Source organism: Ixodes scapularis, unplaced genomic scaffold (genome assembly GCF_016920785.2).
Source record: "Ixodes scapularis isolate PalLabHiFi unplaced genomic scaffold, ASM1692078v2 PGA_scaffold1__304_contigs__length_218370807, whole genome shotgun sequence".
Taxonomy (NCBI): Eukaryota; Metazoa; Arthropoda; class Arachnida; order Ixodida; family Ixodidae; genus Ixodes; species Ixodes scapularis.
The window spans coordinates 23,555,792-23,568,570 of record NW_024609846.1 but is presented as its reverse complement, the minus strand read 5'-3'; the positions used below and the strand labels follow the sequence as shown (position 1 = coordinate 23,568,570).

Genomic DNA, 12,779 nt, shown 5'->3' with positions numbered 1-12,779 from the left:
TCCGAAGCCAGCTTTGCGATCCTTTCACGTCAACGAGTCAAACTTTTCCTTGTCATCTGTGGGATGCGACTGCGTATTGCAGTAGCAGCGCGACGGTGCGGTGCGACGAACCACGACTGCCGAGCGCAAAGTCTGGGTTCCTTGACGACGGTCCGCGCGTGTTCGAAAGATTCCTCCGCGGGTCGGCGGTCGGCCGCGTCGTTGACGCGCAGTGACGCCGAAATCCTTCGCTTGCTATTGGCCGACGCGTAAAGAGATGCCCCTCCCGTTTGCCGGGGTCATCTCAGAAAGGCAGAAAGGGGGGCGTGCTGGGGACCTTGATAGCAATTTTAGTAGGAAAATCCGCCGCGCATGACCGTAATTTTATGATTTTTAGTACCCTTAGGGCCTGCAGATTGAGTTTCCGCCATAAATAGACCATCGCAGAACGCTCCGGAGGGCCCCTTTAACCTCGCGCTCTTAGCGATGCTTCAGTGGCTTCATCAGCCCGTAGCGTTGGCTGCGCTCCGAACTAAGGTAAAGCAAAGCTAATTTTCAGATCTTAATTTCTCACAAGCCAAACCAACAAAAATCACTTAACACGCCCTAATAAAAAAAAATGCTTGTTTATTTTGACTAACTGGAGATCTTTTGACGTGCAACCGAAATCTCAGATTGGCCTCCGTCGGATTGCGGGCACCTCGGCCGATATTTAAATCCGACAAATATAAATTCATGGGCCAGCACGTTGGCTCAGAGACACCGAGACGATTTAATGTTTTGTGTTTTGTTTTAATATCATTGCTACTTAAGAGCCACCGAGGTGATTTTTGAAACATAATATAGTCGAACCATTCCGACAAGCATAGTTTGATTGCGAAAATGATTTTTGCAAGTGATAAAAACATTGAAATGTTTTCGCACGCGTGGCGGAATCTGAGATGGCAGAATGCATTTCATGGAGCCCATTTCATTTGGATCGCGTCGGGCATGTGAACCGACGCACAGTAGAACGCGCGCAAAAGTAGCTGTGGTGCACCCGCAGCCTCGCACTTGTTGTTCTCACATCTCTGGCTCGCTCACTGCGGGCATCCAGGTATCTGACACCCTGACATCTGGCGCTTTTTCTGTCTTTCACGTGGCGTTCCAAGCGGCACACGACGGAAAATGCACATCAAGCTCTTCTTGAACACGTGTCGCCATCTGTATTTTATAATAAGAAACTACAATTTTCCGTAACTGAATTGGAAAAGTTTGAGGTCTTATAACATTATTAACGTGTAATATATCAATATGGAAGTTCTGGAAATTGTAATATCGAAGGATGCTTCATAATTTAATGTCTCGTTATTTTGATTAGTTGACGTGATTCCGTTTTTATAGCGCCATAAAATAATACCATTTTAAACTTTATTTTTTATTTTAAAATATACATTATCTGTACAGTTCGTTGCTTACTTTTTTACTTTATTACATCCAACCGAACGCTCACGTGAAATATTGTGGACGATGGGACGTTATAACTCAAGAAATAAAATTTTCAATATTAAAGGCTATGGTCTATTAAAAGCTAAATAAATAACTAACCACTATAAATAATCGTAATATCGAGACATTAAAGTGTTGTTGAAAAACAGCTCTTTAATTTAATTTGACATTAACTTTATAAATGTAAGACACAGAAGGAAAGTTATAAGCCGTTAAAAAAGCATGAAAGCGTCATACACGGTGGGGTTGAACCTTAACGTCACTTCACTAATTGTTGGTATTTTTTCATTACACTATGCCCCCCGCTCTATTAAAAAAAAGATGACTCGAACATGCCCACAAGGCCTGTGGGCATGTGCAGAGACCTTGTGTTGGGTAAACACCGAGGTGTGGGGGTGACAAACGGGTCAGAGCGCTTCGCCAATAGTGACATCGCAGACGCATCGTTTAACTACAATCCATATTCCCTATACGGGAAGTTCACTATAAACGAACTTGGGACATGGATATGAGTGAATGGATAACAAAGAGAATCCACATAACAGCCACGGCAGTGTTCGCACCTTCTTCAAGTAGGTTGCGTTCAGAAAAGCACTCAACGTTGGGGGACACTTTGTTGGCATTTTGAGAGGTCACCCAGCTCCTAGTTCGTTTCTTGTACTGTTCTCTGCCTATCAATGTTCGCTTACAGTCAGTGTTCGAGGCTCTGTCACACGGAGGCAACACGACGGCAACAGCAACACAACACGTTGTCCAACAGTCGGGCAACTTATTGATCGCTCCCCATGTTGTCCGACAAACCTGTCACATCGCGGCAACAGCACGACAACATGGACGACAACTAAAATGTTGCCTCGGTATGATAGCTTTTGGCAACAAAAACAGCAGCAACTTGTGTTGGATAACGTGTGCTGCCCTGATTGCTGGCTGAACGAATTTCGGGCCGGCAACACGACAACATAGATAGCTTCGATGGTAGAGCTAGTCCCCTATCAATAACGTCTTACTCAAATAAAGGCTTGGAAAACGTTATTTAACAATAATTAGGGCTGGTGTGCAGCTAAAATATTTTCGATTAGAGCAATGTTTCTGCTGCGTAGTTACGGAAAGCGATTTTCGAAATGGCCACAGCTAGGGTCGTGAACGTTATTTCCAGCGATTCCGCGCCGCACACGTACGAACGAAGGTAAACAATCAAGATGGCGGAGTGTTCCCCGTGTTGTCCTCGCCGTCTGCGCGGTGTGACAGGGCTGTCGGACAACAAATCGGGCAACACGGTTGCCGGACGGCGGCAACATGTTGCCCGACTGTTGCTGTTGCCGCAATGTGACAGGGTCGCCGGCAACACGACTTTCCCGTGTTGCCGGATAGAGTTGTACAACTGTTGCCTCAGTGTGACAGGGCCTTAAGTGTCGGACTGACAACATAAAAAAAAAACCTCGACGTTTTGCCTTAGTGGCGTCAAATATACAAAAAGCAAAACAAAAATGTCTGCTTTTTTGTGTGTGTACACTTCTCATTTTCTTCTATTTTTTATTTCTTGACACTTAAGTGTGCATTGTTCTCGTAGGTCGTTTCCCGGTCTGCTTCCGCCTCAGGGTGGCATCTTTACTTCCGTAAAACCACACCTTTGGTTTGAGGATTTTTTGGGGGGAAACTTTATAGAAACAAAAGGCGCCTTCGGGAAGGCGAGGGGAGAACCTTAATTGTACGAACTTAGGGCTGAAATATGAGTCACAGTCGGCAAAAAAGCGATATTTTCACGAGTTCAGTTAAAGTCACCGTAGCTAATCGAAGCTAGCAACAGGATTCGGTTGCTCGAAAGAATGTTCACGTTTGCCCGTGCCACACCCACCCCATGCACTTCATACCGAAAAACTCGGAAAATGGCGGAATGTCAAAAGTGTATTTAAGATAATGAGTACAAGATACTCGGAATTGTAATTAGAATAGTCTTAAATACTCTCCATTGAAGGTATTTGCAAGATACCAAGATACTCCAAAAAGTATTTAAGACACAGTATCTTGAGTAGAGTATTTGAGATAGGCACAAGTCTGGCTGCGAGTTTCCGAGGCGTGTCGGAATTATATTTGCGCATGCGCGGAGCGCAAGTTCATTGGCTCCTTGAACAGGGGCTTCGGTGACGTCAGAATGCCGAGCTCTGATTGGCTCCGATGGGAAGGATAGTGGGTAGACGTCGAGGCAGCTAGCGTTGAGGTCTACCCACTATCCCTCCATCATAGTCAATGACAGCTTGGCGTTCGGATGTCAGTGCAACTGCTTCGCAAGAAGCAGACGAACACACCTTTCCTGTGGAGACAAACTGCCAGAGCGACCAATCACGAACAACGTCGGCATGCACTGATAAATCGAGGTGCCGCGTGTCCTCACCACAAGTGGCCCGCGGAACATGCCTCGAGTACTTCCGCAATCGATAAAATGGCGGCACGTTTTGTTCATACGGGGCTGCTTAATTACACGCCACATGAAGATTTGGTGCTGCATGCCTGCACGTGAGAGCAGTCCTTAAAACTACATGCTTGAGATCACCTGGAAGATGACATCATTGGAAACATGCTGAAGCTCGACGAGAGAAAAGCGGCAGATATCTCGGCAAAGCTAACACAAACTACAAAAAAAAAAAAAAAAAAGACCCGTAATGCAGTTGTTGTTTTTTTTTTCTTTTTTTTTTTGGGGGGGGGGGGGGGGGGGGTTACGTTTTGGCTTTTAGGTGGCATTGCTTGAGCGCCCAGGCGCTGGGTACCATTGCTTTCGGACACGGTGTATGAGGTATGGACACCACGCGCGTCGCGGGTGCCAGATAAAGTCCTCTAGTCGGCTTGGTTGCAAGCGGCGCCACCAGATGGCTCCTCGATATGCGGCTAATAAAAACCCTTTGGTAAAAACGCTTTTTTTTTATTGTTGTGGAAACGCGGGAGACACGTGCCGCGAGCGGGTGGTCTGCCCCCTTCGCTGTCAAGGGCCCCTCATCTCGTCGCTGCGCCGCCATTTGCTTTCAAGGGTTTCGCCCGAGACATGGGCCTCGTGCACTGGCGCATTTTGCGCTACTTGCAAGACAAGCGCTAACACATCAAGGGGTTTTACGGCTAGTGGCAGCCTGTCGAAGGTTCGCGGTTTTTCATGCTTCTTTATGAGAGACATGCTCGTTTTTGAAGTCGTTTTCTTGATGCGCTAAGTAATGTAGAACTTACTACTCGCGGTATACAAAGCGAGACCACACGGTGCATGCATGCCTATAATAAAAGGTATTTGCTAACAACCCACTAAAGAAAATGTGTTACTTAAAACACACGATATCGCGATAGTTGTAGAATGTACGCACATAAGCGCCAACTACGGGGGGGCAGTGGGGCTCGTGCCCCCCCCCCCCCCCCCCGGACGGCTTCACGGGGGGGCAGAGCCCCCCCGGCCCCGGCCCGGGATTTTTTTTAAAGAGCTTGGCTTGGGTCTGCGCCCATCGACAGTGGACTGTTGGCCGTCCTGACTGGCAGCTATTTCACAGGGGCCTGTTTATTCCAGCTTCTTATTTCCTTTCAGGCTTTTAAATGGTGGATCTCGGGACAGTGACAGGTCAGACATTCAGTGGAAAATTCCCCTCAGACGGAGTTAGATGCGCGGAATATGTTGTCTGAATGAACAGCTGAAGTGCCCGCTTCAGCTATGACAGGCTATAAAAAGTCTTGAAAGCGTCGCGACATCTCTGTCGGTTTTTAGACAACAAAAATGCTTCTGAGAATAGGAAGCATCCCCGACACAGTGAGTCAGTGACTGATTCTGCAGACCTGCTCGCCAAGAAAAAAATTCTCGGGTCTTTTCCGTAGCATTATTTGACATATTATTTGGAAGAATTCTTATTTTAACTTGCGTGCTTCCGCGAAAGGCTGAAATTATCTGTCTCTTTTATGCACGTGTTCTCATTGCTACAATCTGTTCATTCTGTTTCTTTTTCTTACTTCCTGATTTTGTGAGTGAGCACGTTAAGGAAATGTACAAAACAAAAACAGCAGTGTACGATGAAATGCGCGAGCAGATACGTCGTTAATGCTTGTATGTTTGCTCTATACTTTTTTTTTAATTGTAAGCGTTTTGTAACCGTTGCATTGAGAATTGCTCAACGTGTGCCTCGTGTGTCTGTTCATTATAAATGTACCACACGAAAATAAAAATATTAAAATATTTTGGTTACAGCAGATTCATTTTCTCCTGTTCACCATTTTCAAAATTAACACTTTTGGTGCGCCTGCGTATCCACTCGGGGAGTTTGGCACTATATGGGCATCTCAAAATACAATTTACACACAAAATGGCCCGCAAAATTTAGATCCTTGGTGCAACAAGTAGGAATATTCCTGAAATACGTGTTTTACTGGTCACATTTATGCAACAAAATTTTAGACCCGAACTACCCCTGCAGAAAAAAAAAAGATTCGCTTTTTTGTACTGGTAGTTTAGTCTTGCAATATGTTTGCATAAATGTGGCCAGTAAAACACGTATTCAGAGAAATTTCTACTGGATACGTCAAACCGCTGAAGTTTCCGGGTCATTCTTTTGCGGAGCGTCTTATTTGGGGACACCAGGTAGTTAGCTGTCACAATGTCCGTGTCCGTTTGTTTATGTCCTTGTCCCTTTTTCTCCAGTCTCGGGTTTACCAAAATGCTCGGTAAAGGCTCCGACTGCTGCAGGTGAGCCTTATGGGGAGAACCCACGGAACAAATAAAACAAGGACCTTCTCCTCCTCTCCCTCCCCCCCCCGCAGCCTCCCCCCCCCCCTTTTTTTTTTTGAGCCACATTCCGGGTCTGCCCCCCCCCGGGAAAATGGAAACTCTACGCCGCTGTGTACGCATATATTATCCAACAGCGCACAAAAAGCGCACTATGCACCGAATAAGCTTTACAAGCTCCCTCGCATTTACTGCCCAAACCTTTATCTGCCACTCGTCTTTTTGTGGTTTTGTTTAGCGTGGAATTTCTTTTGGGTTGTTGCTCCGGATTTTGTGAAGCCGCATTTCGTGAAGCAGTGGCCTGTGACGTCACCTGACGTTACACTTTCCCAGCTAAATTAAGGGGGAAAATTGACGTCACGTGACCTCAACACCCATTCGGTTTCAGCGCTGAATTGAGCGTGGAATATGACGTCGACATTATGTCACGTGACCTATACACAAATTTAATTTGACCGCTAAATTTGGCGGGGAAGCTGCATAGGCGTTGAGGTCGTGTGACGCTAAACGTTTGTGACGCAAGAACGCTTCACGTATCCAACACGATTGCCTAGAACTTTTCCATTCAATTTTTATTTTCTCATAGCTTGATCCCAACCATTCACACTTCTGTTAACCCAGCTTACTTCCATTTTTCTTAGAGGGGGGGGGGGGGGGGGGGGGGGGTAGACGAGTAGTTCTCGAAAAGACAGTCGTGAAGTCGTGAATGATTAGATGAGTTGCAAATGTTCCTCGCACACCGGTGTTCGAACCCGTTCGCACTTTGGGCAGAGAAAAAGGCAGCCTGTCTTGGGTCAACTACCCACGGATCCTTCCAACAAGAGGTCGTGGCTCTGGGGCGGCGGAGAAAAGCTCACCGGAGAAAAGCTCACCGGAGAAAAGCTCACTGGAGATAAGCTCACCGGAGAAAAGCTCACCGCAAAACCGGCAGATGCGGAGAAAAGCTCACCGGCTTTTGAGCGGATGCGGAGAAAAGCTCACCAATTGTTTTTTAACTTAGTGGATTCTGCGTCAAACGTATTCGCATTCATCACTTCCTTAAAAATAAATCATCTTTTTTGTAATATTCTTGAAGTTCGTTGGGCATATTAACTAATTCCTGAGAAATTAGTAATCTCCCATTCTGTATATTAATAAACCCGCAAGTATAAAATCAGAACATCGTACACCAGTAAGAGAGACAACAATTTATTGACAGCTGACAGTGCGCCGTCGGTAGCTCTGTCAGATAAAGAGGTTCGTTTTTTGCGAGCTAATATGAATAGCGGTGTGGTGAACCGTTTCAGCTCCAAATATTGTGTAGTGCCTAATATATAAGTAGGTGTTTGTTGATGTAATCAGTGGCGGCTACGCTGTTTTCTTTCTGTTAATTTGACTAACAAACCTTTAGTTTCGAAAATAGCTTCGTCCTGTCGTGTTTGTTGTCTTCACTCAGTCGTCGTCGTTTGAGCGGTTTTCATCATGTTTAACGCTTACCCAACTCGCCCTATTCGCTACCTTACAGAAGACTACTTCTTATATAGGTCACGAGTAACAATGGTGCCAGTGTGCAGCTCTGAAGGTCATGGGTGGTTCGCTGTAGAAAGGCACTATCACACAGAGGCAACGTGTGGAAACACTAGCACGAGCGGCCAGAAGACGTGCATGTCCGTGGAAGAAAGAAGCCCCGATATCCTACTGACTGTTTTATCCTGTTTTCAAAGGTTAACAAAAGCTTCAAAGAGAATTTCAGGCACACCGTTGTTGCGCATGTACTTTCGAATTTTGGGCATTTACAGTTTTGATTTTTGGTCTTAGGCAGACATTATTAAGTTTTCGAACTTTTTCCTGTCATTCAAGTTTATAAAGTTGTCAGTTAGGCTTTAGTTGCCAAGAAAGTAAGCCGCAGAAAACACTCGCCCGCAATTATTAATTTGGGAGCAGTATACCCAAAAAGTTTAACAAATATTATAGGAAATGACATTTTCTTTTGTACAAAGCTAACGAATTTTAATAACAATAAATTGATAAATGTTACGCATAATCACGCAGCCTCCATATAAAAAGAAAAAAAAAATATCGGTGAGCTTTCCTCCGCATACGCTCTATGGCCGGTGAGCTTTTCTCCGCATCCGCCGGTTTTGCATTGAGCTTTTCTCCGGTGAGCTTATCTCCGGTGAGCCTTTCTCCGGTGAGCTTTTCTCCGGGATTCGTCGCCCTGACGCCGTTGCACGCCCTGATCTCCACCTGTCCCAGCCCTAGAGGGACGCGCATCGGACAACTCACCTGGAAGCCCTTGCCGATCCGGACCAAGGTGTTGAGGGTCCATCCGGCGCAGCGCATGAACTCCGGCACAAGTCTCTGGTCCTGCTCGCCGTAGATGGGCGTCTGGTGCAGCACCAAGGTTCGGAGGCGGGTCCGTCCTGCGGGACGCAGCGAGAACGTTTTAATGGTTGCTTTACGCAGCACCCTTTTCTTACGTTTGCTTCAACGTTACTAGCATAGCTCAGTTACGTTACTGCCCATAGACGCTGCTTGCACCGAGCAGCGCCCCCTCACTCCCCGCGGCTCGCCTACCGTCGACAAAGACGCCATCTTTTTTTCCTTTTTTGGGGAGTTGTTACGGTAACCGCAGTGTATTTTATGAAATACACATGTCTTGAAGCACAGCGTGTAGATAGCGTTTCGCCGTACTTTATGGAACACACAGTTTTGAAACGAAAATCTAGATGGCGCTTCAAACGACGGGGAGGCGTATTGAAGGGAGGTAGCGGGGGTACCTCCGCGGCGGGAGTTCCACAACTGAGGTAACCTAGTAACTTTGGTTTGCTGCTTACACTACGTATAAGTCAGCGAAACATTCGTGTCTCAAACGTCGCGTGCCAGGCTCTCTCCTTTGACTGGTAGCCACGCTTAAGGGGTATTCACACGAGGGAGAAATCCCGGGGATTTCTCCCTGGCACGCGCATCCCACGACGAAAACGTCAGGCTTTGCAATGTGCAAAAGCCTCGCGTTTTTATCTCGTGATTCGCCTCGTGGGAATACCCCTTTACAACCCTAGAATGCATAGTGTATCTGACATGATACCCTTTTGTAAAAAAAGGCTCCCCAATTAAAGCAGAGCAAAAAGGCAAGGCGAGTGCATGCTGCCTCAGATCTGACATATAATCGTACTCATCCGGGCTAAACGTGATTGTGCGGGCTTTTGCTAGCTCCCGCTAGCAATGTAAAGCTATAGGAAACGATATACGAAAGTTTTTTGCACGGGTGCAGCGCAGACTTTTTGATATCTCGGCTCCTATAGTCGGTTGCAAGCTAAGAACAATCTTTGAGCTCCACCCACAAGCGCATTGCGCCCATCTGAAGTGCCTCCACCGTCGAGAAAGTAGTTCGCTAGCAACGTTGCTTTTTCTTCCTCCAGGAAACGTGTCTTAAACTACTACAATATTTATTTAATTCATTCAGGACATTTAAATAAGTTAGAATACGTTTTTGTCAACGAAATAGCTGTTTAGTAAAGAAAGTCATGTACAATGTACCGTCTTTCCAATTCATTTTCTGTCCAAGATACTGTCTAACATGCCGTCTTCCAGCTCTCAGCAGTGCTAAGCCTTGCGCCCGCTTCGAAATTTTCGTTGGCGATAGCGTCGCTGGATTCTCACGTTGTCGCGCAAAAACTGCTGCAAACGCAAGCCGATACCATTAAGATTTCGTGGCGTAACCTCGGGCACGTAAAACACGGTGCAAAAAAGCAGAATAATTGTCACGAGAAACTAGCGTCGCGTTGCTAAGGCCAGCAGCCATGTTGAGCTTTTTTTTTCTTTTCAAAAGGATCGCGATTGGTCCACGGAATCGTGACGTCATGAAAACGATTGGCTGGCGTTTCTCGGCGTAGGATTGTTTTCCTCTGAGAGGCATTTCCGGTTTTTTCTTAGCTTGCAACCGACTATAGATGTATGGCTGAAGCTCCGGCCTTTGGGCGCGCATTCCTTTTGGTCTTCACCTCTCTGCCCGATCGAAATGATTATCTCTTAGCGAAGAATGATCCGCACCGGTTAAATTTCTCATTTACGGTGGGTAACAATATAGTTATACCCCGACATACTATACTCCTGCTGTCTAAACAACTAACGACTAGTTTGTTAGTTACTCTTTGATTCATTTCGTCGGGCTTGCTGGTGATTAAACACAGGGGGGGGGGGGGGGGCATAAGCATTAGAAAGTGCTAGAAAAACAAAAACGCACCCAGTGGCCGCTTCATGACAAGACGTCTCAGCGGGGACACTGTGTGTCCTGATGCCTGAATCGTATACAGGTGCGAGACTGCTTGTAATTTCCAGTTAGCGAAGCCGAACGCTTAACTTCCCTCGCAACTGAAAATAGCTATTCGTTAAATTTTTCATTATGTCATGTACAGATTTTTGTATAATCGCAGAAAATCTTTGCATTTAACAAGTTTGACACTGCCAAGTTGAACTTCATGAAGCAAAAAAGGGGGAAAAACAAAAATAACGATTTTTGTTTGGCGATGGTTGCTACATCTGTTCGCAGCATATCAGCTCCCGCCATAGCTCGGCATTTTAGAGCCCCTTCATTCACCATCACATCACAAACAAAATCACTTCTCCAAATTCATTCGCATTCACGTCACAAGGTACTCTGACCTCCCAAAGTCACGGCCCTTCACATCCCGGCATTCAACTGCGCCAAAACTTCATCCCCTTCACGTCACGGCTTTCAAACTCCGCCGAGAATTCACCCCCTTCACATCACGGCGTTCAACCGCGCCGAGAATTCATCCCCATCACATCACCGCCGCCTCCAAATTCACGGAGTCATTCACCATCACCTCACCAATTCCCGAAGTCATTCACCATCACAACGAAATTCATCAGAATTCACCATCGTGAATTCATCGGAATTCACCATCTCATCATGAATTCATCCGAATTGACCATCACTTCACGAGTTCATCCGAATTCACCATACTTCACGAAGTCATCCGAATTCACCATCACATCATGAATTCATCCGAATTTACCATGACATCACGAATTCATCCGAATTTACCATCACATCATGATTTATCCGAATTCACCATCACTTCACAAAGTTATTCACCATCACGGTCAACACGAATTCACCGGAATTCACCATCACATCATGAATTCCGCGTAATTCACGAAGTCATTGAGGTTCATTCATGACTAAATTCGACTTCACGGCTGGTAGCCCTTCATGAGTTCGCAGTTCTTGCGGAATAGGACTGTGGCGCCTTTTTGTGTCAGCCACTTAAAATCAGGACCTGACTCCGCCGGGGAAGTGAGGTATTTCGAGTGCGCGAAACACAAACCATATTGATAGAGCGCCAACCCAGCCAATGCCGCGCTGCGATCGTGTTACGTAAATGTGCTCCGTGCGCCGCCGCGCGGAACCGGCAGGTCACGTGATATGGTCTCGGCGCCAGATTAGGTGCGCCTGCTCGTGACGTCGGCTTCGACTTCGTCTCTTTTGAAACGATATATGGCTGCGCCACGTGGACGAAGCGGCGCCTGCTGCTACTAGTGCCCGCGGACAGCGCGGCTGCACCACGCACGACCCACGAGCGAAACGGCACAGGGAGAGCCTTCAGGGATTCTGGACCATATGCCCCGAGACACGGAAGGACAAGGTCGGCAAGGAGCTCAATTGATTCACAAGGAACCGCTCAGAACAACGGTAAAATTAAATGTCAAGTGCCTAATAAAACGACTAGCCCCCCCCCCCCCCCCCCCCCCTCCCCTTTATTGCCACTGCCACCGCACTTCCCTTATAAACAGCTGTTACCACGAAAGTGCTCGACAAAGGGCCACCGCGCTGAGGCGCGCACGGCTACGCAGCGAGACTGAGGCCCAAACCGCTAAAAGTCAAATGGGTCCCTGTTTGCGGTGAAGGATGAAAACAACCCGCAAGCAAGCAAGCACCTGCGTAACATGTTTTCCGCCTATTCTGAATTCATAACCGTATTCACTATCACGTCGAGAATTAAGTTTACGACATTACTTCCCATCACGAACTTATAAAGTTCACGAGCCACGGACATCACAAATTCATCGTTTTCACGAGCCATTCATCATCACGTCAGGAATTCATTGAGTCATTCGCATCACAATGAATTCTATTCACTTCACGAAGTCCTTCACAATCACAACACATCATAAGTTCATTCAAATTCACGAAGTCATTCACCATCACATCACGACTTAATTCAACATCACATCACGAATTTATTCAAAATCACAAAGTCATTCACCATCACATCACGAATTAATTCAAATTCACGAAGTCATTCACCATCACTTCACGACTTCATTTACCATCACATCACAGATTCATTCAAACTCACGCGCTCATTCACCATCACATCACGAATTCATTCACCATCACATCACGAATTCATTCAAATTCACAAAATCATTCGCAATCACATCATGATTTTTTTTTCAAATTCAAGAATTCATTCAGAGCCATTCAGATTCACGCCGTGAATGTGAATGAAGGTGAATGAGAGAGTTCATGAATGGAATTTGCCGAGGTATGGTTCCCGCG

The 12,779-nt window shown here is 46.3% G+C and overlaps 1 protein-coding gene across 1 annotated transcript in view; it reads right to left on the bottom strand.

Annotated features, from left to right (window-relative positions):
- Positions 1–12,779, bottom strand: part of LOC121836028 (3 beta-hydroxysteroid dehydrogenase/Delta 5-->4-isomerase type 3-like) — a 56,775-nt gene that overhangs the window by 27,676 nt on the left and 16,320 nt on the right. Inside the window, exon 3 of the mRNA XM_042290654.1 lies at positions 8,477–8,613. Coding sequence (XP_042146588.1) covers positions 8,477–8,613 — 137 coding nt within the window. The remainder of the gene's footprint in view (positions 1–8,476; positions 8,614–12,779) is intronic.